The sequence below is a fragment of the Engraulis encrasicolus genome, chromosome 5 (assembly GCF_034702125.1).
Source record: "Engraulis encrasicolus isolate BLACKSEA-1 chromosome 5, IST_EnEncr_1.0, whole genome shotgun sequence".
NCBI lineage: Eukaryota > Metazoa > Chordata > Actinopteri > Clupeiformes > Engraulidae > Engraulis > Engraulis encrasicolus.
Window position 1 is genome coordinate 45,347,367 of NC_085861.1, and position 27,353 is coordinate 45,374,719.

Below are 27,353 nucleotides of genomic sequence, written 5' to 3' on the forward strand. Positions count from 1 at the left end.
GTACAAACACAGACAACAGCGGTTTATTTCTAAGAGGGTATAGCTTTATTGCCACTTAAGGGTATAATTACATACCATAAGTGATGTGATAATCAAATAAGGTAAATTGTGTAATGTGTGTATGTGTTCAGGGCTGGACTGGAGGAGAAAAAGGGCCCGGTCACTTTTGGCTTAAAGGGGCCCCTCATAATTAGCGGTGCAGAACTGACTCACCGGTGGGTCCCATGTGTGTGCGTGTGTGTGTGTGTGTGTGAGAGAGAGAGAGAGAGAGCGAGAGAGAGAGATATAGGTGATACGAAATGGGTCGTCATTATAATATAATTAAGTATAGGCCTACTTTGTTCAGTAATGAACAAGATGACTGCCAGAGAAGTAATGACTCATGGTCTACACTAGGTACCTACGTACGTAGAGTGTGCACATACAGTACAGTTCTTCTTTGTTGTGTTACTGGGAGTGACTGCACACTAGGGATGAACTCCTTTTTGGAATGTTCCAATAATGCCATCTCTAGGACACCTTGTCCCCGTGATTCTGCTGTAAGTTTTCAACATCTATGATTGCAACATCAGAGAGCCTCTTAGAGCAGAATGGAACGCCATCGCACACCAGCGCGCACACACACACAGAGTAGCCAGCGCACATCTTGCATCAATGCATAAATGAAAGACGTATGGAAGGAAAGACAGTCGGGGCATGAAGTGAGTGAAAGCATAGTGGAAGAGCAACAGTGATACTGACCACAATGAGCGGGAAGAGCATCCCAAGGAGGAAGAGGCCAGTCCAGTTGATGGTGGTGTTGATGGTGAAGGCCGCTGCCTTGAAGGATTGGTTAAAGAGCTCACCAGCCATGGGGACGGTGACGCCAGCTGTGGCAGAACAGAGAGAGAGAATTTGAATTTGTAGCCCCTTAATGCACGCCGTGCCGCTGTCATCTCTATTCAAAGTCCACATTATTTGAGTCTAGAACCTGTGTATTGGATTTGGAGTGTATTTGTATTCATGTACGTTTATTTAGAGACGTTACCTTTATTAGAGCCCTTATTACAGGCATTACACCACAAACGACCAGATGATTGACAGTTGCCATGGCAGCAGGTTGAGGCCGTACCTCTCAGTACAGGTCACATTCACCTGCTCTTTAATAAACTCAGCAACTTTGAGGGTATGCACACACTTTTGCCCAAAAAAGGCATCTTCAGTTCTGGTCTGATGTACAATAACGGAGACGCAAGCTTGATCTCTAGATCAGGATAAGTATCTTTAAGACATAGCCATCCTGACACTTTCAGCTAAACTCGTTTAATTAACATGGCATAATACATGAATAAGGCAAGGCAAGGCAAGGCAAGGCAAGTTTATTTATATAGCGCATTTCATACACAGGTGCAACTCAATGTGCTTCACAAAGTTAACAAATGTAAATGAAAGGAAACAGGGAAGAAAGAAGGAAATGAATTAGAGTCAAAAAGCATTTAAAAACATTAAGATAAAACATAAGGTAAAAATAATAATAAAATAAAATAAAATAAAACAAATTAAATAAAAAATAAAAATAATAAGAATAAGTAATTTAAGCTAGGGGAAAGCATCTGAGAACAGCTTTGTCTTGAGTCTAGATTTAAAGCTATCAATAGTGGGTGCATTTTTTATGTCATCTGGAAGCTGGTTCCAAAGCTTTGAAGCATAGAAGCTAAAGGCTGCCTCTCCACACTTTGTTTTGACTTTTGGAATCACCAGCAAATTCTTCTCCGTTGACCTTAGTGACCTAGTTGGTGCATACAGCTGAAACATATCCAGTAGATATGTGGGTCCCATTCCATTTAGTGATTTAAACACAAGTAGCATAGCCTTAAAATCAATTCTGTAGCTTACTGGGAGCCAATGCAGCGATCTTAAAATTGGAGTAATGTGGTCGAACTTCCTTGACTTTGTAAGAACCCTTGCAGCTGCGTTTTGTACAAGTTGAAGCTGTTTAATGGTTTTATTGGGGAGGCCAGTAAAAAGACTGTTACAGTAATCAACTTTACTAGAAATAAAGGCATGTATTAGCTTCTCCAGATCATGTTTAGACATCAGGCCCCTAAATTTAGAGACGTTTTTTATGTGATAAAATGCAGACTTAGTAATAGCTTTCATGTGACTGTTGAAGTTTAGGTCACTGTCAATGAGGACCCCAAGATTTTTAACTGTTTCCCTTGCTTTCAGTCCCTTCGTTTCAAGGATCGTAGCAATCTTTTGTCTCTCCTCTCTTTTCCCAAATATAATTACTTCAGTTTTATCTGTGTTCAGCTGGAGGAAATTGTGAGACATCCATTTGTTAATTTGGTCCATGCAATGATAGAGTGATTCAAGGGGGGTATAGTCATTTGGGGACATAGATAAGTAGAGCTGGGTATCATCCGCATAGCTATGGTAATTTATGGAGTTATTCTCGATAATGTGTCCCAGTGGCAACATATACAGATTGAACAGTAGTGGTCCCAGAATGGAGCCCTGGGGGACCCCACAATCCAGAGACATTGGTGATGAAGTATGTCTTCCAATGGCGACAAAAAAACTTCTTTGTTGTAAGTACGATTTTAACCAGTCGATCACTATGCCCGTAAAGCCAACCCAGTGTTCCAGTCTATGTAGTAGTATAGAATGATTAACTGTATCGAAAGCAGCACTCAAATCAAGAAGTACCAAGACGGATGATTTGCCAGCATCAGAATTCAATCTTATGTCATTCATAACTTTAATAAGAGCTGTTTCAGTGCTGTGGTAGGCACGGAAACCTGATTGAAACTTATCAAAATAGCTATTAGACATTAGAAAAGCAGTTAATTGGTTAAAAACAATTTTCTCTATTATTTTACCCATGAATGGTAGATTGGATATGGGCCTATAGTTGTTTAGTACCAGTGCATCCAGGTTGTTCTTTTTCAGTAAGGGTTTCACAACTGCTTCTTTCAGACAGCCTGGGAATATGCCTGTTTGTAGTGAGGTGTTGATGATCTGAAGTACATCTGATGATATTAGATTTAAGATGGATTTGAAGAAGGCTGTTGGTAAAATATCTAAGTCAGATGTAGAGGAGCTAAGACTTTGTACCGTTCTATTAAGAATGTCCACATCAACTAAATGAAAATTTCTCATGAGGTTAGGATTTAACTTCACCATAGCAAGCTGGTCTGAATCTTGGGTCGGTTGCACATGTGTGAGTATGTTTGCACGTATTTTTTCAATCTTTCCTTTGAAAAAGGATGCGAACTCATTGCATTTGCTGACTGAGAGGAACTCAGAGGGCATTAGATTTGGGGGCCTTGCTAGCTTTTCCACAGTGCCAAACAGGACACGTGCATTATTAATATTTCTGTTAATTATGTCAGAGAAAAAAGATTGTCTAGCTTTAGAAATTTCTTGGTTGTATTTCGAGAGTGTGTGTTTATAGATTTGGTAGTGGACTTCAAGTTTGGATTTACGCCACTGTCTTTCAGCCCTCCTGCATTCTTGCTTTAGCAATATAACTGTGGGATTCTTTCTCCAAGGTGCTTTTTCACGTCCCACTGTTTTGATTTTTTCGGGGGCAATAACATCCATAATACGGGTCATCCTTGAATTAAAATTAACCATGAGATCATCTGCACTCTCTGAGGTTTGACTTTGGATCTCTGAAAGTGCTTGCTGAAAGAGTGAGGCTGTCTCACAGTTGATTATACGTTTTTTGACTGTAACAGATTCCCTTTGAACATGAGGGTACATAGAAACATCAGAAAAAATGCAGTAATGGTCAGAAAAGCCATAGTCTTTGACACTAACACAAGCATTAAGGCCTTTTGTTATTATTAGGTCTAAAGTGTGACCTTGGTTGTGTGTTGGTCCTGTTACATGCTGTGTGAGGCTAAAAATGTCAATAAGACTTAAAAATTCCTTAGCATAGACATTCTCTAAGTCGTCCACGTAAAAATTAAAATCGCCTGCTATAAACAAGCTATCATAGTCCACACAAACATTCGACAACAGCTCACCAAATTCCTCTAAGAAGAGTGGTGCAGAAAGTCTTGGAGGTCTGTAAATAGTCAATAACAGTATGTCAGAAGAACATTTTAGAACTGCAGCTAAGTATTCAAAAGATGAAAATTCACCTAGTGATGTCTTTTGACATTGAAACAGTGCCTTGAAAATAATATGAGAATAAGAGAATAAGAATTTCCACAGACACGCTGCCTTGAGTTTCAAGTTTCTGCCATTTTCGTTGGGTAACTGTGCGTCCCTCTTCAGATGAAGACAGTGTGGTGAAAGTAAGCCAAAGCATGTTTCTCAGAGATAGTGAGTACTGCAGTTCATTAACAACATAACAAATGTTGCAAACAGTGAGCACCAATCAACTGACCACATGCCAATTAAGCAGTAACGGGTGAATGTTTTGGAGCAGTGACGGGTTGTAGTGTTGGATATTTCGGGCCTTTCTGCCCTTCCCTGCGTGTTCTTTATTCGAGGTAAAAAAGGCAAACAACTCAGTATTCAAGTATAATAAAAATCCAATTATTTAATTCCGAAAAAGTACAAGTACAAAAAGTAGTAATTTGTCAAAGTTTAGACAACGAGTAGTAGAAGCATAACAGAGCTCTGGAGTTTCCTAGTCTTGACTGATCCCTGACCAATAACAGTATTCTCTCAGTCCAAGATTTGGGAACTGACCTGACTTTCCCTAAGTGTGTCTTATATAGGAGTTCTCTGTGTGTGTATGCCTATGTGTTTACTTGTCATTTCATGTGTGTGTGTGTTCATGGACCAGACACTAATGGGTAGACAACAGATAGAGGGACAGAGAGGGGTGAGAGGTCAGAGGGGAGGTCAATGAGAGGGGAGAGGGGAGAGGGGATGAAGTGACAAATCTCATTCCCTGTAACATATGGATCATATAATCGACTAAACTTACAGACATCCTGACTCCTAAAAGATCAGGGGTCAACTCTGGCCTGGCAAATTAAGAAATGGTGGGAAGGAGGGGGACAGAGCTGTATTAGGGGAAGAGGGTCTGTGACCTGTCAGAGATGTAATGTTGAGACAAGTGTCTATGTGTTCTTATGTGCCTAGCAACAAGTGTGTGCATGCCGTCTTCCGGTCCAGCCATCTCCCTCTCGTCCATCCTGGTCCTCCTGTCATTACTTAGGGTGGGCTGGTATTGGGCATTGTTTTCCTGTTTAAGAGAGAAACCAACAGAGAACACAGAGCAGATACACAGGCCTGCTGATATTCATTGACTAGACCCATAAGTCAGGGGTACTGACATTTCCTGGTCCCTACTCCCAGACCCTGACCCTTCCTTCAGGTCAGAGACAACGAGGAGTGTGACCGGTTTGTGGCTGTCCCTGTAATTTAGATTAGGTTAAAAGCTGCTGCCAGACCCTGCTCCTAAACAGACAGCAAATGGTGTTAAAATAAGGTTAGAAACTCGAACGGGTCAAACAAACTCCACATGGACAAAAAGTTCCACCAGGCCTGTCACAACCACAAATGGTTACTCACAAGTTTATTAGTTGAAACCACATAGGATTATATTTCCAATATAATGATGCACACAAATATGAACACTGATTTCTATTTATAAACTAATGCACATACTATAAGCATTCTCTAATTACTAACAACTTAACTGCTTTGATAAAAAGGAAATAGGTTAAAAAAGGATATTTGTGTTGTGTTCTTCCCCATCCTCTTTCATAACTAAGGTACCCTGAGTATACCATCCTCCCGCACTGCTCCCAATTGGTAATAATAATAATAACAATAATAATAATATTAACAAAAATAATAGATCAGTTTTATATAGGCCTAGTGCTTTCCTTGGTTCTAAAAGCCGCTTAGGTGAGGCATTAATGCAATTTTGTTGTGTGTGCTTTTGAGTGCTGCGTCACAATGACAATCAAGTTTCCCAGGTGGACTTGCTATAAAAGGAAGCTTAAGGAAGCTGTGATCTTTTCACACTGATAAAAAGATGCTCACTATGTTCTATAGATGTTTTATTGAATCTATAATTTCTTTCAGCTTAGTGTCCTGGTTTGGCAACCTACCCTTAAAAAAATAAAAACTCGCTTAATCAGATTGTGAGGTGGGCTAATAAGCTAATTGAAGAGTCACAACTGTCTGTAGAATGCCTCTTCAGTGGGCAGCTACAGAGACTAGCTGGATCCATCTTAGAGGACTACACTGCGAATTCCAGTATCTCCCTTCTGGCCGTAGGTTAAAAATGCCTGTGTGCAAAACTAAAAGGTATAGATGTAGTTTTGTCCCCTCAGCTATTAATGCCCTAAACAGGACATGATTTCCCATCCTCCATCTATAGATCTATTTAGCCTATTTATTTATTTATTTATTTACTCATCTTGTTATTGCTTATCCAACCAGGAGCATTTTGTTTTGTTTTGTTTTGTTCTGTTTGTCAATGTTTTTGTTTGTGTTAGTCTCCTGTCTGTTGTTGTTGTTTTGCGTCATTGTCACTGTATTGTGTGGTATTGTTGCAAGCCTCTACTTTTTTACCTGCAAACAAATCTACCTTTGGGTACCAATAAACTTACCTTACCTTACCTTACCTTACCTCACTTACCTCTTTACTTTCACCATGCATACCGAAAAACTGTTTTCGATAACACACTGTTCAACAGGTGGGCCAATTCATCAACTATTCAGTTAATTACATCTGCCAGTTACCAAAGAAAGAGCACAGCTGTCCATAATTGTCTTCTTTCAAAGATGACATCATAGATAAAGACCGCACTAAAGACATCCAACTTGAGAAATCATGGCTCAGGGCCAGGGAAGTAGAAAGTGATGGAACAGGTTCCTGTGAACGTTGTTTTGGGAAGTCGCAGACACTGTGTTAGGCAGAAAAGTGCCCGTGCCCGTTCCTGCACCAGTTACTGGAACTAAGGTGCTTACAACATTCATACAGTACCAGACTCTGAACTTTACCGTTTGTAAGTGTTAACCAGATTAACCTGTTGACGTCAATGTTGTTGTCACAGTTTGCAGAGAAAAACATGTATATGTCCCCGGTTCTGTGAAGGAGTGGAGAGAGACTGCTCTCCTAGGGAGTCTCATCCCTTGTAGTACAATCATGAGATTCCCATAGGAGAGCAGTCGAACGAGAGAAAGAGAACCAAAGTATTTTCCTTTCTGATCTCTCTCCTGGGTTATCGTACTTTATTATATGGTGTGACGTCATCGGCCGAATGCTCCATTCATTTCAACGGGGCTCCCCAACGTTCGCACGTCTGTTATTTTTCGATAACGGACGGGTTGGTCTATAACAGACCGCTGTCAATGGCAACAAGACTTTTCACTGCTAAAGCGACTTTTCAACAAGACTCTAATCAGCTGCTGTGATAGACAACACCTGTTGTCCTGGCTACCTAGCTGTTGCCTAGCGGTGTTCCACAACGGCACTGTTTTGTTTTGCGCAGCAACAATCTTAACATTAAATAGGCCTAAAGAAATGTCCCCGCCATGTGTGAATCATTTAAGTATATCCATATAATAAGCGGGTTAACTTTCGGCGAGTCGGTCGCTTTGTGGAATAGCAGCACTTCAGAGAGAACAAGACCCCTCCGCTCCGCGTCGGGGTCTAAAGATTCTCTCTGTCGTGCTGCTATTCCACGGTAGCGACCTTCTCGCCGAACGTTAACCCTTACGTATTATGACGTAGGCCTATGATACCCTATAATGATTATACACCTACACGAAGCAACTCAAACTAAGAATCCATCATGTCAACATGCATATCATCTCTAGGTCGTCCTCAGATGAGCCTTCCATCGTTGCTTCCAGTCAACCCGATTCTCCATACATCTTTTTAGTTCGCTGGTACTCTGGGCTCCGGCGTCCTTCTTGAGTATGTCCACAAATGTTAGTGTGGGATGTCCTCTTAACCCGGCACCCATGTGATGGTTCCCATAGCACCAGTTTGCTGGCTGGCAGTTCTGGGTTGGCAATGTCCTGCGAGTCTCATTCTCCTTACAGCTATCTTCTCACTCACCCTTGGTATTCCCTCGTATAGGATTTTGTTGGTTAAATGTGCACTTTTACTAATGTTAAGCACTGCACAAGGGACTTCTCTAGGGTTGTAAACTTGTAAACCAAAGGAATGGCTTATGTTAGGAGTTGACAAAAATATAATATTTATGGTATATCCTTTCATGTCAAAACAGTGTAGTTGTTAGTTATTAGAGATCTTATGTTTCCCTTTTTATGAATAAAAATCAGCACTCAAGTGTATTATTTTGTTGGAAATATAACCATACTGACCCATTTAGTACAAAATATGACTTACCATTTGTGTGTTTTATGATAAGCAAAGTGCTCTTATATTCTATTCTACTGTAGTGTAGGCCTGTGTAACCCATTTCTAACTCGCCGTGCAGTTTACTTAGGGACTGATACCTGGCAAACTCATCTATCCTAATCTGATCTACAGGACTGGTCAGCAGGACACCAGGAGAGAGTGATCAACAGGTCTGACATGACACAGTTGGCCTAATATGACTCGGAGAAGGGGTCAAAGAGCAGTCACTAGGAGATGCCAACACTCTTGAGATAAAGGCAATGAATGCTAGTGGGCCTGTGTAATATGCTGTGAATAACCATGATCCATGGTTAGTCAGGGACCACAGTTTTCATGGTTACCCAAAAAAAACATGGATAAGCCATATATAATAGTAATACTATGGTGGGTTCAGAGTACTTAGAGAAACCATGGTTACTACAGTAATACCATTGTCGATTTTCATAAGGGTTAATTCCCCCCAACCCCCCTAATTTAACTATACAAACAATCCAGAAAGATTTTGTGGAAAAAAACTTAAGAAGTGAGCAACATTCTAGTAGAGAGTAATTTTATTAATTCATAAAACACAAACACATTGGACAGATCCATTTAATACATGAATCTAGTAATGCACCTTGCACAGATCCAACATATCACATTAACACACATCTATACATTCTCATATTCCCTCCCTTCATGATACACGCTGTCCCCTATGACATAGGCCTACGTTCTTAGGGGCACTGCTCGTTTTTCCGACGCACCATTGGTCCGATGCGTCAATATTCCGAAAATTTCCCATTGATCCTACAGCACTTAGTCTTACAGACCTTTTACCCGATAAAATGAAACCCTTTGTCCCGACAGTCCAATGTTCCGGCCAAACGCTGCGTGAGTTTAGATTACCGTCATCTCTGATATGCGCTGTGGCCATGCAGCTATCTGTGACAGGTTAGGTTTAGGGAAGGTTTTGGTCAAGGCACAAATTTAAAACTCAGAAACATTGCAATATTGACAGGTTGGGCTTAGGAATGGTTTTGGGTAGGGCACAATTGTAAAACTTGGAAACATTGCATTAAGGTTAGGTTTAGGGGTGGTTTTGGCCATAGTTTGACCAAGCGCCATATGTGCTCATCGCAGCCCATGCAGCTGAAGTCTTTGGCACAGAGGAAAACAGGAGCAGGACATATGACCTGGGGCTGAGGAATTATGGTGACCGACCCCAAACAGCTATTGGTCGGAACATTGAGCTATCGGAGCAAAGGGTTTAATTTAATTATTTCGAGTTAATGGGCTGTAGGATCAATGGGAAATTTTCGGAATACTGACGCGTCGGATCAAAGAGGCGTCGGAAAAATGACATACTACCCGTTCTTAGATACATTCACTCAGCTGTCAGGAAAGAAACAGTGTCTTGAAATAAAGTGCAGTGTGTCAATCCAAGTTAAAAAAGTGTCTTTATGAGGTGCAAGGTCACAAAAGGCTCTTTTCCACTGCCGGTTTTCTACCCAGTACAGAACGACACAGCGGCTGAAACGAGCTGTGTTGGTCTTTTGTAGCCTTGCGCACCATCCTACGTACTTCCGCCAAGAGACTTGGCTCCGCACTACGTCTGGTACCTGTTTTCTGTGTAGCGATGTTGAGCGTCAGGATTTGGCCGGTACTCTGACGAACGGTCCTACATTGTAATTTTATCCTACGGTAGGATGTTCTGTCAGACATGTCTGTTAAACGGTCCTACATCGCCAAAGATAGACGTCAGACATGTTTGTTCAACAACTTATCCTGATTTTTCCCAAAAATTCTTTCCCGCTTCCTGCAATCGTGTCAGATCAAACAACCTCCAGACCATGAATACGAAATGAAATGGTAGTATTATGGGATGGTTCATACCAGGCTAGGTCTTTTGCTGCCTACTTACAGAATCCGTGTCAGCTCGTCCTCACTGGTGAATCTAAAAATAATCATGGCAGCCACCAGATCAACTGTCTTTACTACTTGGCATGCGCTTTAGTTTGACATTGTATTACTCTGATATGAAAATCGAAGGCATAAATCAACATTGTTGTATACAAATACGATGGTGCTGAAACTATTTATAGCCTCCTTTGATAGGAGAGATATCTGTTGGTCTTAACTTATGTCAACTAGCCTACGTAAAGCAATGCTACGTGACAACGCCAAAAATGTAACTTCAACCAGACTCTGGGTAACAGGATTTGTAATAGAAATACAAATCGACTGGTTTGACAGTTCCACTCGGCACCACTCAGCTCAACACAACACGGCACGGTACAGCCGGGTTGTATGTGGAAAAACGCCTTAGTGTAGAAAGTGTAGAGTCTCACAATGTACTTAAAAAACTATATGCCAAATATACATAAAAATATAGATTCAAAAATATGCCAATCCTAAATCAACACATTCATGTGCCAGCACCAATATGTATACAGTACCTTTTAAAATACACGTAGAACTCACTCAATAATATGGCCAGTTGGTGTACAGTATCCCTTCAGATGTACATGTAACATTTATACACATATCAGCATCCTGCTGAAGTCCTGCTGTTGAACAGATTCAGCCCTGTGCAATCAGAGCCATGTTATTTGGACAGGATAGTCCATTGGTGCAGGTGAGGGGGTGTGCTTCTGCTCCTCTGAGGCTGCTGCCTCTTGTCTGCGTCGGCTGTGCATCCGGTCGTACTCGGCAGCGATCTCTAGAACGGTGCGGTTCCGCGTCTCCGGAACGTTGAAGTGCACAAATAGGCCGGTGGAGAAACAGAGCGTCAGGAAGATGATGAAACACAGATAGTCGAGGTGCTCCTGTGAAGGCACATTTAACTTCTTCATTTGGGCCGACAGATAGGCGTTTACCGTACTGTCCAATTTTTGGGAAAAAAGAAAGCACCAAAACTGTCTACTCATTGAGTCGTTCTCTCTCCCTTGCACACACAGACACACATGTGCACACACAAACACACGCACTCACGCACGCACATACGTATGCGAGCATGCACGTACACACTCACTCACACACACACAAACACACACACACACCCAGGGTAGCCAGTGCACATCTTGCATCAATGTATAAATGAAAGGCATATGGAAAGAAAGACAGTGGAGACATGAGGGAAAACATAGTGGAGGAGCAACAGTGCATACTGACCACAATGAGCGGGAAGACCATCCCAAGGAGGAAGAGGCCAGTCCAGTTGATGGTGGTGTTGATGGTGAAGGCAGCTGCCTTGAAGGATTGGTTAAAGAGCTCACCAGCCAGGGGAGCTGTGATGCCAGCTGTAGCAGAACAGAGAGAGAGAGAGAGAGAGAGAGAGAATTTGAATTTGTAGCCCCTTAATGCACGCCGTACCTAGAGTGGCATTCTGTAATAATCATTGAAATGTTCCATTGCACTTTTCAATGTCTCCAATGTTTTTATATGTCATTCCTTGTTAATTTATTTAAAGGGGAAATCAGGTGTAAAATGACTTAAATCGTGTTAAAACATGATACTGAGGGCTAACTCTGGGCATATACCTCAACTCCATTCGTGCCCTGCATTCAGAATTCCAAGCGCTTGTCAGATTTCCAAGAGCTAGTTGAAATTTGGCTTCTGCTGTGATGGGTCAGCACCGAATTAGCCTTCATAATACATTTGTATTACCCATTTTAAACGCTTAAAGTTGCTTAAAACTTTATGGGCACGAATGGAGTTGAGTACGCTGGTCTATCTCTCTCTCTCTCTCTCTCTCTCTCTCTCTCTCCCTCTCCCTCTCTCTGTCTCTGTGTGTGTGTGTGTGTGTGTGTGTGTGTGTGTGTGTGTGTGTGTGTGTGTGTGTGTGTGTGTGTGTGTGTGTGTAGTTTGTCACCTGGTCCAGTGGAGAAGAACATGATGAAGATGAAGACGAGGATCAAGCTGCAGTAAGGCATCCACCACAAGATGGTCTGCAGAGAGAGAGGGGGGCGGGGGAGAGAAACTCTATGTTAATGTATGTCAGCAATGTGTGTGTGTGTGTGTGTGTGTGTGTGTGTGTGTGTGTGTGTGTGTGTGTGTGTGTGTGTGTCTGTCTGTCTGTCTGTCTGTCTGTCTGTCTGTTTGTCTGTCTGTAGTGTCTGTGTGAAATTCATAGTGTGTTTATAGTACACTGTGTATATGTGACCAGGTCTACTGCTTTAAAAATGTTTTTTTTGTTTGTTTTTAATGCACACACATACACACTCCCTCCCAGCGGAGGGAGCACTGATACTCATGTCTAGGTTCTCAACAGGAAGTGAGATACTGAGACATCACAGGAAGAGGATAAAATGGATGAGTAGACAGTTTCAAAGCCTCTTTGCACAGAATGTATGGGGAGTATGCAGCTTAAGGCTGCAGACAAAAAGTTTAGCACAGATTCTGTGGCTTAACTACCCGCCATACAGTGTAACTAGCTTTATCTCATGGCCAGTCTGTAATTGGACTGACTTTGTCTGCATTTGTTAGCGTGTTTCGTGTTGACCGGGTTTACTCACCGTAACCCCACAGATTCACACGCAGGACTCCATTGTGGCAGAGGCGCAGTGTTAAGGGGTGTTTGTGCCGCTTCTCTCCTCTTCCTTTTTAGTACCTCCAAGCCATTAGTGTTTTAGTTATTGTGTTGGTTTTGTGGCCAAGTCAATTTATATTCTTTTCTGGTATGTCCCTTTTTGTGTTGTGAACTTGAGGCTCTGGCCTAGTCTTGTGCCCACCATCCGCCCTTATCTCACAGCTAGGCCCCACTTGTGTGATCACTGGTAGTAGTTAGTGTGTGTAGAACACATCTGATTTGCTGTGGTTAAATGCGTGTAAGTCACCTTAACCATACTTTGATTGCTGTGAGGTTGCTATATATGGGTGCCGTGTATTCACTATATACTGAACAAGGTTGAGGGTCACCTAGTTTTGTGTGATAGTAAAGCCTTCTGTGTTATCGGGCCACAGGCACTGTAGTATTGCGGCCTATCCAGCCTCTGACTGTTTTCCTTCCTTTTCTCTATTTATTGTAAAAATAAAAACAAATTCTATTTTTCTCTACATCACTTGTCTGTGTGGATCCGTTTGAACCTTTGGGGAATTTTTGGTGAAACCTACACCTTCACCATGTTACATCTAGTATACGGTGTGGAGGACCAAGTATAGTATATACTAGAGCTGGGCGGTTTACGGTTAAAAAACCGTGATCTCGGTTTCACCTACACAAGGTTCTCTTTTTGATGAGAGACGGTTTTGTTGTTGTTGTTCATACTAGGCTATGTGCGTGAACTTCATACTTCGTGTCACACTTCATTTCAACTCCAAGTCCACTGTTGCTTTTCTACTAGGAAATGTCAACACAATTTAAGATGTTGATTGAAGCAATACAAATAATCGCGCTAAAGAAGCTGGTGAGAGTGAAGCATAGCCTAATGAAGAACCCACATGACATGGATGAATCATGATGAACATTTAAATCAACTTAGCTTACATTTGATCTCACAAAGTTAAATAAAAGGCTATTCTAATAGGCTACAACAGTTCTCAGATCCTTAACTGTATTTCATTACCATCCCAACTGCGTGTGCAGGACTGCTGTTAAGGCTGCGTATGAGTTTTGCCATTGAGGCTAATTTAGCTTAGCTTGCAAAATGCAATGGGCAGACAAGATACATTGCTACATTGCTGTTTGAAATGATTTGGGAGCAAAATAGGAGCGAAATACATCGCCATATGACACAAACTACCTGACAAAATACATCCTACGTTACATTTGGCCTTTAATTCAAAGAAAATATTCACACAATGTCAAGTAAATCCGTTTGTTTTCGTGTCTCTTCAGTCTGTTCCGTTTCTGTCCCACTGTGTTTACTCGCGCTGCGCTGCGCAAGGCAACATGCGGTCGTAGTGATCAATGTTGCCAGGTGTACAACGAGAACTAAGCAAGTAGTGTTGCCAGGTGTAGAACAAATATGCAGTTTTGGGCTGTCTTGGGAAAAAAAGCCAAAAACAGCTGCTTATAATAATTTATTAACCCTTTTTACTTGAAAGGGAACTTAAAGTCTTGGGTAGGGAAATATAAACTATAAAATATAAAAATATTGAAATGAAAAAGTGATAAAATATAAATGGAGATTAATTTAAATTCATGATTGCATCTCATTTTTAAATTTAATTTCAGGTTTTTTTTTGTCCGAAAGATAAAGATTTGGGGGGAAATCGCCGCTTATCAAAAAACCGTGCAGAAAACCGTGATGTCAATTTTCATCAAGAAAACCGTGATGCTCATTTTTTCCAAAACCGCCCAGCCCTAGTATATACTGTGAGTAGAACCAGGGATGTGTGCGTGTGCGTGTGTGTGTGTGTGTGTGTGTTTGTACCTGCAGGTATAGTGTAACTGTGAGTATTGTCAGGGTAGTGGCCATCCCAAAGTATCCCCACAACAGAAGCACCTTCTTGCCTGTGCGCTCAATGACCATTGCCTACTCCACACACACACACACACACGCACACACACACACACACACACACACACACACACACACACACACACACGTTAAGGATGCTCCTGTACTGTAGTAAGAGCATGACCGCAAGATCACAAGATGAGGTGGGGAGCAGGAGGAGAGATAGCGATAGGCAAAGGAGGAGGAGAGGAGAGGAGAGAATGACTCACACAAGAGGTGATGATAGAGGGAGGGGTGAGAAGAGAGAAAGATAGAGGAGAAATAGAAGGTGGAAAGTGAGAGAGAGGAACTATGTGAAGGACCTATGTGGAAAAAGGAGCAAGAGACTTGCACACAGTACTGACATGAAAGAGAAAGGGGAAAAAATGAAGGATGAAAGGAGAGGAATTGAATGGACAAAAGACTCACTGAGATGACGTTAGTGGAGAGCTCACACAGGCCAGTGCCCAGGGCAGCATAGCGCAGCTGATGAGGAGGGATATTTGCCTTCCTGAACACGTCAAACGAGTACAGGTAGACCTGCACACACACACACACACACACACACACACACACACACACACACACACACACACACACACACACACACACACACACACACACACACACACACACACACACACAGCATCACATGACTGACTTAACACAGATACAAGTCGATTTGTCTTTTGGTGTCACAAGGCCTTTCGTCACAAGTTGTTTTGTCGTCCGCCAGGGAGCAGTTGTTTCATCAAGGCTACCTATCGTCCGGAACATAGGCACAGCAGAAACATTGTATCTACACTATTTTTTTACATTATTGTATAATCGTAAATTCACTATCTGAAATTTGGATTAAGCATGTATGCATACATTTTCATTCTCACTGGAGAATGGCCTCACGGTGTCCACTGTGTCCACCGCTGTCCACACGGTGGACCAATCATCAAAGTGCTTCATGGGGTCCACACGAACCCTTGCACTCGAGAAACTGAGATTACTTGGATTATGTGGCCAGATTGCTAACAGTTCAAAAGCTATGGCAAACAATAAAGGGGGTAGTGGACAATCTTGTATTGCACCACATTAGAGTTGAAAAGGAGGTAAGACTGCATTGTTTGTCTGGCACAGAAGCAACTGGGGATGAATATAGCATGAAATGATGCCTGAGCCCAAACCAAATCTATCCATCACCTCAAACAGTAAGTTCCATTCTACCCTGTCAAAAGCTTTTTCCGCATCCAGCGACACTACGAGCTCTGGCATGCTGAAGCTGTCAATGTGAATTTATTGAAAAGCCTTCTAGAGTTGTGAAATGAGTGTCTACCCAACAGAAAGTCTGTTTTCTCTGGTGAGACAATTTTTGGTAGAATCTGTTGGAGTCAAAGAGCACGGTAGAACAATTCACAGTGCCATCGATTGGGCAAGCCACCTTGCCTCTGGGTCAACATTAGCATCTCACATATACATGCTCATGTTCATGCAACATGTAGTTAGGGCTGTTTCTAACATCTACATAACTAGGTCACGGCTGCCTAACATGACTGAAGCCACGTGGTTGCATTTCGTCAAACTTAAAGGGACAGTTTGGTCAATTTCAACATGCAGTTGTATTGCTCACACTACCCTTGACTTGTCAGTACCTGGTGATGCCACATTTTTCGGCTCAGCCCTTTCCGAGATATGAGCAATTCTAATGGGGGCAGCGTTTGTTTACATTTTTAAAAAATGAAACATAGGCCAACACCAAATATTTTCCCAAAAGGTACTGCTGTTTGCTAGTTGTCTGCTGATGTTTTATAACCTTTTGGATGTTTTTGGGAATAAATAAAAATGTTTTTTTGAAATGTAAACAAAGAGCTGCCACCATTACAATGACCAGGATCTCGGAAACGGCTGAAGAAGAAGAAAAAAAAAAAATCTCAGGCACTGACAAGTCCAGGGTAGTGTGAGCAATACAACTGCATGTTGAAATTGACCAAACTGTCCCTTTAACGGGAGGGAGTTCGAGAGTCAGATTGTCCCACTTATGGCACAGTAACGGCACACTTACAGCGTTGATGCCACTCAGCTGCAGTGTTGTCATGCAACAGATGATGGTGGCGAGTTGCCAGCGTAGCGAGCGCTGCCTGAAGAGCTGCAAGACCCCCTTCCTCTGCAGCCCACTCGACACAGCCACCTCCGCGCGCATGTCAGCCAGATCCTCACTGTGGTCCACCTTAGGCCCCCACAGACGCATCATTGCTGGGGGAGAGAACCATGCATGATTTTTAAAACATTAGTTCTGCCTTTTAAGACTGATGCCGTGTCCAGACCAAGAGCGAACTACGCTGCCTGGTAGCATGGGTAGCAGAAGAAGTTTCGCCTTGAATACGCTGTATTCGCTCGAGACGCAGCATTGACATGTTTGATTCAGCTAATCACATAACGGCTCTGGCTTCACAGCCTGGGACATTCGGAGATATGAACGTTCCGACTGGTTGTCGCTGAACAGCGTCAGAGCGAATTCGCCTGCGATTAGATTTAGTTTAATCTTCAAAATTCGCTCTGGTCGCGCAAGAAGCTTCGCTACTGGCGAATTCGCTTTGGTAGCGCAGGTCGCGTGCCCTCCATAGAGAAATAATGACTTCCGTCGCTTCGTTCGCCCCGTTCGCTCTTGGTCTGTACACGGCATTAGGGAGATAGGGGCAGGATCGGGAAATTACCTTGGGCTGGAATCGAACCCGGGTCCCTGGTGTAACAGTCAGTGCCTTTGCCGGTTTGAGCCACGGACAAGGCTTACATGTTATTTAGATTGCATTTTTTCAATGAGTGGCTAGATGCCTTGTTGCCTTGGGCACTCCAGCTAACGGTTAAGGTGTAAGAGTACACACACACACACACCAACACATTTATCAAGCCTACCTCCTACTTCCCGTGTGTGTACGTGCGTGTGTGCAAGTGCGTATGTGTGCATGCCTGCATGCACTAAGCATAATCATATTTCTCTGTCTCCAACAAAATGTAGACACATAGCTGTTGTACTAACAGAAATTATTTTTAGAAGAATTTATCCGCTAGTTGGATGAAATTTGGGGGGGTTCTTTCTAACCACCTCAATGGAGACCGGAATAACTACTGTAACCACTATGTCATCATATGCTAGTGTTGTACTTACACCAAAAATGTACGTTTACTTTTACTTCGGCCGACTCTTAAAGGATAGTTCCGGCGTAAAATGAAAGTTTCACCATTGCTTTCCCATGCCACATAATGTATCTAATGATGAGCCATTCTGGGCAATGCCGCGCCGTTATGGAGTTAGCTAATTTTAAGCTTTTTGGTGAAAAACGCAGCCAATGCATCACGGCGGGGCCAATTATAGGCCTATTATTTTCTGATGTTTCCCCGCTATAAACAACTTCAAAAACGCTACACACTTCATCACAAAGGTCTCATCAATCAAACCGAGGCACAGAGAAGATCATCGGACCACACAGTCTTTCACTGGCCAGTGTTTTCAGAGGTGTCTCACTGTTGCAACTCTCTGACCCGGATGCAGGCTACTCAATCAGGTGGCTAGGTAGGCTAAACATGGTCCGCGGTTCTTACACTGGCTGCGACCGTAAAATGAAAAGCTGGAACCCCGACCGTTTTCACCGACTGCCACTGTCTAAACCAGCCATATTACGGGAATGGCTAATAGCATTAGAAGTGGACGAAACTGACGTAAAAACCCGGAGGGTTTAAGATAGGACAGTTGCAGAGAGAGATAGGGGGGAGTATCGGGAAATGACAAAAAGTAGGCCTTAGTCAGTTACCCCGTTCGCAGGCCTCTGGGTCCCCCTTCATGATGAGCAAGTATCGGGGTGACTCGGGCAGGAGGGGCAGAGTCACCATCTGCAGCAGCGCCAGCACCGCGCTGAACCCCAACAGCCACGGCCAACGATCCTCCGTCCCTAGCACCTCACTATATACGCACATACACACAGGGAGGGAGAAGGAAGAGAGCAGGTTGAATTGACAAAACTAGAGGAAACATGGCGAGATGAGAGGTGATTTGAGAGGGCAGAGAGGACAGAGGGGGAAGCGTAGAGAGGAGTAAGGAGGAGAATTATGGAGGAGAGGAGATTAGAGGAGCGGTGGGGAGAGGGGAGGAGATGAGAGGTGGAGTGAGGAGAGGAGAGGGGAGGTGAGGAGAGGAAGAGTGAGGAGAGGTGGAGTGAGGAAAAGAGGGAAGGAGAGATGAGAGGAGAGGTGGAGTGAGGAGAGGAGGGGAGAGGAGAGGTGGAGTGAGGAAAAAAGCAGAGGTGAGGAGAAGAGAAGAGAGAAGAGGAAGACAGACCTGAGGCCCAAGAGCTGACTTATGAACTTCCCTAAGGCGCTGAAGGTAATCACAAAGAAGCCCATCATCGACCGCAGCTTCTTCGGGGAGCACTCAGGCAGATACATGCAGTGCACTGTCAGCCCAATGCCTATTTGGATAGTAAACACATGACATTAGGGCAATACACTCAACTCACAATTCGGTTCACATCACAATTTCTGACCTATGGTCCGATACACCTCACGATTTTGTATCTTTTTGGTGATCGTTCATAGGTAGAATAGGTTGCAAGAGGCTACTAGTGATGTTTTTAAAAGTTCATCACGATATTACCTCTATCGTTACAGCCCTATAGATACGGTATAGTGCAGCACCAGAGCAGTACCTATTAACAGTATACACAGGCCTCTGCTTATTTTTAGGAATGTACGTAAATAGACATACATATACTGCGTACATTCAGTGCACCGTCAAGCCTATTCATACTGTATGTGTATATACCGTAGAATACACGTAGACATATGTTTGTCAATAGAGTCCAGTATGGCTGCATAGTAGGGATTCTTGTTTGTGTCACTGGCCCTGAACACACACTGGGGGTGAGCACATTTTTGGAATGTTCCAATAATGCCATCTCTAAGACACCTCGTACCTGTGTTTCTGCTGTAAGATTTCAACATCTATGATTTCAACATCACCGCGCCTCTTCCAAGGTTAAAGCAGAGTGTAGCGAATCTGTATAACTACCAGCAGCACGGTGTCTGAGATTAGGGTTGGAAACAAGCGGATAGCTTTCCAGACAGAACAGATAGGCCTATTCGCTTCTCTATTTCTTAGTAGCCTTAGGATGGTCTATTTATGACACTGTTGTGACACTCATGTGAATGCATAGAAGAGATATCCCCAATCTGAAGTGTTAGTGATCACAAATTATGCACGGCCACAGATGGCATTCATAGGCCCTATTTGTTTTAATTTTGATCTTATCTTATGGGTTGCCAGAACCTTGCCATCCAAGGGCCTCATCTGGCCCCAGGGCCTCCATTTGGATAGCCCTGCTGTAGAGTGTGTCTGACGCATGTCTGTGCAAAAAAGAAAGAAACACTACAATATATGGGCTCAGTGATTATTCTTCAGAAATGTTTGATTCCTAGAATGCTGCTCATCTGGTTAGTGGTTTGTGATGTGGTATGGACCCGGAGCCACGAAAAGCCATAATGCCAACAATGACATACAGTAGCAAAAACAACCACATGCATAGCTGTGTATGCTTCAGTTCTTTGCAGTGGGCGTACAGAACACTGACCTGAGTTGACACCGTAGATAAACCTGGCTGCCATGATCATCTCAAAGGACACGGCTGTTTTGCTAAGCACCATCAGCACAGCTCCTGCCATGCCCAGCAGGTTATTCCACAGCAGACATCTCTTCCTGGTCAGGTTCCACAAGGACACAGGCAGCCAAAGTCAATGCACAACACAACACAACACAACACAGTCACCATAATTTGAGTTTAGAACCAGCATGTTGGATTTGTATTCATGTAAGTTTATTTGGATATGTTACAGTCTTTTTGGGAGTTTATTTGGAGGCGTTAGAACCTTTATGAGAGCCCTTATTACAGGCATTAGCTGTGGATTAAAGGTAGCCTACGGTACCTGCCGTATTTGTCCGCCAGTCGTCCGCCCATCAGCGCGCCCATCAGCGCACCGATGAAGAAGATCGACACCACAAACGACCAGATGATTGACAGTTGCCATGGCGGCAGGTTGAGGCCGTACCTCTCAGTACAGGTCACATTCACCAGCTCCTTAATAAACTGAGCAAAACACAGGTGAAAAGATGATGTAAACACAATTGTAATGGAAATGTTGTACATGGTTATGTGCGTGATATATTACAAATTATTATAAATATACACAGTATTATTGAATTTCCCTGAAGAAATGAAAACGGGTTGAATTCCAATTGAATCCCAATTGTTTGTCATGTTGTGTCTGTCTTATTGTATTGTCCGTTTGCAGTAGCTTACTGTTTGTATTGTCTAGTGGCTGCATAGTCTGTTACCTACACAGTGGCTACAGTTACATGATGTTTTTAAGTCCGATTTAATAAATGAGATTTAAATGGATCGGATAAAGAGTTATTTTGCAACGTGTATACATGGCACTTTCACTTAAATGTGATTAAACGTCTGGGGAAAATAAAGCATTGCGATTGGACTGAGGACCTATGTGCTGAGTGAGCCAAATAAGGCTTGGGGGCGTGGTCGCCAAACCTCCGGGGAACTCTGTTTACTACTGGGACAGAAGCTAATCTTCTAACCGAAAATGAATTCCCTCAGTCGGACTCAAGACTGGAGAAATCCCCTTTGGGTCTGGTTCTTTCAAATGCTAGTTAGCATCCACCTAGCTTAGAAAAACAAACTGGTCAAAGGGTGATGTGGAGTAACTTTGTTGTGCTTCATTACTTCGTGGGGCACTTTTACATCAATATATGAAAGCCATAACATTTATAGTCGCTTAGGGACTTTAAATTAAGCAAAACTTTCATGTGAAAATCAACAGGAAGTGCCGCCATTTTTTTCTCACTAGCAAAGAGCACGGGCTCTTGGCGCCATCGTGTGGCCAACGAGCATGCGTGGAACGACTGGATTTATTGTAATTCTGAATAAAAGGTTACATGATAGAGGAACGTGTTTAATCGGATTTAAAAGAGGAATAAACCACCTACTTTAATCGGACTTAAGTTTAAATCAGACTAAACTTAAATCCTGTTCGGTGGGTGTTTACATGATATTTTTAGAGCGGAATTAAGTTTGAATCAGATTTAAAGTGAGTTAAATCGGACTTAAAGGCGTATGCCACTATTTTGGGGCTTACTACAGTTAAAATCGTTGGCTGGGGTTTATAAAGGTGGTAAAGTGTCTTATTTTTCATGTAAGCCCTTGTCTTGCTTTAAGAGAAGTTAAAAGAGGGAGCATGTCGCTAAGCTAGTGAAAGTCAATGCATCCATGTAGCATGCTGCTACGCGGATCCATTGACTTTCACTAGCTTAGCGACATATTCCTTCTTTTAACTTTTCTTAAAGGGGTATGCCACTATTTTGGGGCTTAATACAGTTAAAATTGTTGGCTGGGGTTTATAAAGGTGGTAAAGTGTCTTATTTTTCATGTAAGCCCTTGTCTTGCTTTAAGACAAGTTAAAAGAGGGAGCATGTCGCTAAGCTAGTGAAAGTCAATGGATCCGTGTAGCATGCTACAATGCTACACGGATCCATTGACTTTCACTAGCTTAGCAACATATTCCCTCTTTTAACTTGTCTTACAGTAAGACAACGCTTAACATGAAAAATAAGACACTTTACCACCTTTATAAACCCCAGCCAACGATTTTAACTGTATTGAGCCCCAAAATAGTGGCATATCCCTTTAAAGCCAGACAACGCTTAACATGAAAAATAAGACACTTTACCACCTTTATAAACTCCAGCCAACGATTTTAACTGCATTAAGCCCCAAAATAGTGGCATACCCCTTTAAGTGTCTCATGTAAACGCATAGAGTCTCCATGGCGCGGCTCTGCCATAAAGTAGCCTACATTTACTGATTCAGTAATACTTTGGCAGAGTAGAGCTCACATTTCTCTCTATGTCAGGATTTCATCCCCCCTGGTTAAGACGCCTGCTGCAGTCTGCTGTAGGCAACAGTCCTCATTCTCTTGTACATATTGTGTGTAGTCTATGTGTACTTTCATTTACAGTATGTTGTATGTTCCTAATGTCTTGTTTGTATTCTTTTTTTATTTTCGGTAAAGCCAAGGTTTTCTCATGGTCATCTGACTCATTGGGTAACTTCTGGCCGAACAGCCTGTGCCCAGTGTTGCCAGATGTGTCTGACCAAATCCAGCCCAAAAAGGTTCTCAAAAACCGCCAAAATGCGCTAAATTCCGCCCAAATTCAACAAATTACTTCTATGGGCCCAAAACGGCTGAAAAAAAACGCCAAATGGCCAATTTTTCCCGTTTTTGCCCGCCAACGCTCATCCCAAGTAGCCCAATTGGGCGGGCACCCGCCCAATCTGGCAACACTGCCTGTGCCATTTGTTGTATACCTGATCCAGCCCCTATCAATGCAGTCATTTTCAAGTTCTATCTGGTTCCACATATCCACATCATCTTTACACCTGTGTAATAAGATCAAAAACCCAACGACGGAAATGCAAGGCCCTTGGATCGCTTCCGCGTTGGACTGTAGAAAAGATTTCATAACCTATTATCCAATACCGCAATGAGTCCCAGCCGATGGATCTCTCTAGTTCCTATGTAATTATGTATTTGTACTTAATTACTATATTACTGTTATAAAATTGATTAGTCTAGCCTACCATTCTCTGTTACGTCTGGGCTCAGCTAGTTAAGCATTTATTACATCGGTACCTCTCAGCGCTCGACTATTGTTTATTTGAGGGTCCTAAACTGCATGTAAGTCGTTAAGAGATGAGGCAGGGATTTATGATGCCGAGAAGGTACCGTATCTGCCGAGAGAGGTGTCTCCACATCCCGCACCTGATCGACTGCCACAGGCTAACAGGCGATGAATACACGGCAAACGGAGGATAAAGTCAGCGCGCACTTGTCTCGGTTCTCATAACATATCTCAACCTAGGTAGACACCATTGACGTCGGATCTAAATCTATGTTAGTCCAAAGTAGCCTATGTGTGCCTCGCTCCATCCACAGCGAATAAACCTTACTGCCTACTTAACCAGATCAATAAACATATGAATAGACAAAACGGAATTCTTCCCCAGATTTGAATGACAATTTTATTACAAGACAAGATCTACTTTGTCAGCAATACGACTACGACAAAATACAATGTTGAAAGAAATCAATGCATTACCTGAACAAGGAAGAATGGGCTACACAGACAAGGTAGGCCTATCTGAGGAGGTCCTGATTAGGCCTACAGTTACCTCTTAAATACATATTTGTCACGTGGGACACCTTGGTCAGGTAACCAATGAGCTACGAACAGGCCCGTTGCGTTAAAGTAAGCAATGTAGGCAGTTGCCTAGGGCCCCCGAGTAGGTGGGGCCCCCAAGGACGACAGGTTATGTACCCAACGGCAATGACGATTTTAAATAGCTTTACAATAAGGCACTGTCATCTGTATGAAGGGCTCTGCTGCGAGGGAAGCAACAGCGCCTCTCTAATACCCCCTGCTCGAGGGGGCCCCTCTCCCAATAGGTTTGCATGAGCGACAACGTGAAAATGCCAATTGCCAAACAGCGCAACGACAATTTAGTTAGTCAAAGGACCCCCAGCTGGAGGGGGCCCCCATTCCAATTGGTTCAAGCGTCAAAATCCAGCGCAAATACAAACTGGAAATCAAGCGACTTAATCTCTCACTGGATGTTGCGCAGACGCCGGTTTAGCCTACATTACGCTCTAAATGTTTGGCTCAAGACAGCTGCTTTTATAATACAAGTTAATTTTGAAGACGACACATTACTCTCTGTACTGCCAAACCACCAAACTGTCCCAGGCCAGTTGACATCGCACAGACAGCAAGGTGCTTCATTTAGCCTACACTTTACAGTGTATTGTGTTTTCAAAAACGTCTGTGAAGCATTAATCCACGTGCTGTAACAAGCACTGGGCAAACGTCGATTGTTCAGTAACGCGCATTTTCCCGACACTGAACTGTTTTGGATGTGGACAAACGCAAGAAGAAACGAATGAACAATGTAATGCCTATCGGATAACACGAGTCACACAAGTGCGTTGAGTGGGATAGCTAAATTGTAGCACAATAGCCTTTCTTGCTATTACTGATTACACCTTGGAATTTGGAACCATGATTGTGGAAACGCGTGGATTACAGTCAGAGGTTGGGATACATTCTGGGATAGGCTACATTCTGCGGTCAAGACAACTCAAGGTAAGGGCACCGGGATATTGGTCCCCTATAATTGACACCGTTGTCAACCACGGAAACGCAGGTGGTTGTTAACTTGTTCAGTGATCCTTGGTCGCTACAGTAGCATATTCGTGTTTGCTGCGATATTAGGCAACATTTGGATTGTATTTTCAAGTGCGTGATGGATGCAATATGAAAAAAATCTCGTCGAGGAGACCCACATTGGGTTTCTTGCTTACCAATATCACATCCCCCCAAACCCCCACTGTTCCTGCTCATTCGTATCTCAGCCTTGAGTTTCTGAACTATATGTAATGGAGCGCTGCTCCATTAAGGGAAGTCTCTTCATAAACACTGCCAGTGGCTAGTATTCGGTAAGCCTGCAAAGTTCCCCTTTGCGCGTTTCATCGCCACCGGCGAATGCTGTGGTTGCTTCTCCCCTCGCCGTCGAGAGGAGTGCGGTGTCCAGTTCAGATCTAGGAGATGTGGACCATTTCTTGTCCTCGTGAGTATGTGGACCATTTCTTGTCGCTGTTTATGTGCTAGCCAGCAGCTAGTGGCTAACTTCGCGTCTGCTGTTCTATAGGTTGTGATTCCAACTTGGCGTCTCTTACTTGGCTAGAGTGATCTCTTGCTTCTCCACTGGCAAGGACTTCGGTGGACAATACCAACGGTTACCTTGCGCCTTTCCCGTCTCCTGCACGCCGGTATGTATTATAGTGGGTTAGCTTGTGCCTTTACCCAGCCCTGACTGTTTGTTTTCGTACCATGGTTGCTAACGACGGCCATTATTATGGTTTCAGCGTGTGGTCGCTACCGGCGCCTCGGCCGTGTACCTCTGTATTGGCACTCCGACTGTGAGAATCGCGCATCGGTGCACCCTCATCTCCGGGTAAGGTAACCTCTCGGCAGCAGAATCGTGTGATAGTGGGTGTCCTGCTAGCTTGGCTAACGCTCTCCTCCTCCCTCGCAGGTTGTATCCGTGTGGCCGTGGTCAGACACACCACGCGTTTAGGTGCACGAGCGGCGACTTTTAGCCCCGGTTGTGTGGTGCCTCTGGAAGCCGGGAACCCGTATTTCGGCTGCTGCTCCGGCCTCGGGAAATTGGACATTCGTGTGTGTGTGTGTGCGTTGGCGCGCTTAGTTCAGTGTGTGTGTGTGTGTGTGTGTGTGTGGGCGCTCGGCTCGGTGTGAGCTGGTGTGGGAGCCATTCCACAGTGTGTGTGCGTGTGTGTACGTTGGTGCGTGTGAGTGTGTGTGGGGATACCTAGGGGACTGCACTGAGCTGAGCCTCTGGGGTTGGTTTACCTCATATTTTGATTTTCGTTTTCTTTCGTTTGCTGTGCCTAATTTCCTTTTTTTTTTTTATTTCATTCAATTATCTAATTTCTTATTTAACTGCATGTGTTAATTGGATTTTGATTTATTTTGCATGGTTTGCTATGATTTCTTGTTGTTTCTGTTTGCCGTGAATTATTTCTGTTTGTTGTGAACTATTTCTTTACTTTTTCTTTTGTTAATCCTGAGGTGTGCCATTCGCCCTATTGTGTTAGCCGTGCCAGCCCCTAGTGGCACAGTCTGACAACCTGAGTGTGGGTCCTAAGGCCTTAGGCCTACCAGGTGTGTTGTTTATTGTGAACTAGCGAACATACTTTGGGGCAGGTGTTTACAGATCCGCGGGTGTGGTGGCAGCACGCCCACCCCTGCACTTTACGAATTGTGAGTAACTTTTTATATTTATTGCAAAGAGTGAGAATACATATTTTTATACTGAAAATAATAATAAAGATTTGAATTATTAATTGTCACCACTGTCTCTGCCTCCATTGTGCACGAACCTGTGTTTGCCTGGTAATCTATTGTGCGGGTACATTGTGTGTTGGTCCGGGGTATCTGTAACTACCCCTAATTCATTTCCTCCGGGGGCTCCACCCCCGGGGGTGGCGTAGTCGAACTACTTCCTGTAACGGTCTCGCCCACTACATATAGGATTAGGCCTATTGTTTTATGAGTCAATATTTCGTTTTGCACAAATGGAGCACCCTCGGTTTGATTTTAAAAGTGATTTGAAAGATTAGACCATTCTTTATTTGTGCAATGATCATGATTTTCGTGGCCTACTTTCATGTGAGAGGTTAAACAACTGAACATTCAATTAGCCTATGGCCTACTTCATGAGAAATGAGCCTACTGAATGGAATGGGCTTTATTTGCCCAGGTCTTTCTTCATAAAGTTTCATAAAATGAACTGTAGGGACTAGTTATCATAATAATTAGATTGCATTTCCTCACCGAAAATGCTGGTGTACACATATATGCTTGCTTTTTATGCATTCATTGCCCTTCATGCATGTGTTGCCCTAGCCACAACACT

At 43.2% G+C, this 27,353-nt stretch overlaps 1 protein-coding gene across 1 annotated transcript in view; it reads right to left on the reverse strand.

Moving 5' to 3' along the window:
- Positions 1 to 510: 510 nt before the first annotated feature.
- The window catches only part of LOC134449812 (solute carrier family 2, facilitated glucose transporter member 11-like), a 37,009-nt gene continuing 10,166 nt past the window's right edge, over positions 511 to 27,353 (reverse strand). Inside the window, exons 3-15 of the mRNA XM_063199919.1 lie at positions 20,716 to 20,876; positions 20,364 to 20,488; positions 19,076 to 19,205; positions 18,552 to 18,700; positions 16,805 to 16,995; positions 15,181 to 15,291; positions 14,686 to 14,787; positions 12,183 to 12,258; positions 11,483 to 11,610; positions 10,927 to 11,136; positions 5,104 to 5,188; positions 742 to 869; positions 511 to 579 (exon numbers count right to left, since the gene is read on the reverse strand). Coding sequence (XP_063055989.1) covers positions 511 to 579; positions 742 to 869; positions 5,104 to 5,188; positions 10,927 to 11,136; positions 11,483 to 11,610; positions 12,183 to 12,258; positions 14,686 to 14,787; positions 15,181 to 15,291; positions 16,805 to 16,995; positions 18,552 to 18,700; positions 19,076 to 19,205; positions 20,364 to 20,488; positions 20,716 to 20,876 — 1,665 coding nt within the window. The remainder of the gene's footprint in view (positions 580 to 741; positions 870 to 5,103; positions 5,189 to 10,926; positions 11,137 to 11,482; positions 11,611 to 12,182; positions 12,259 to 14,685; positions 14,788 to 15,180; positions 15,292 to 16,804; positions 16,996 to 18,551; positions 18,701 to 19,075; positions 19,206 to 20,363; positions 20,489 to 20,715; positions 20,877 to 27,353) is intronic.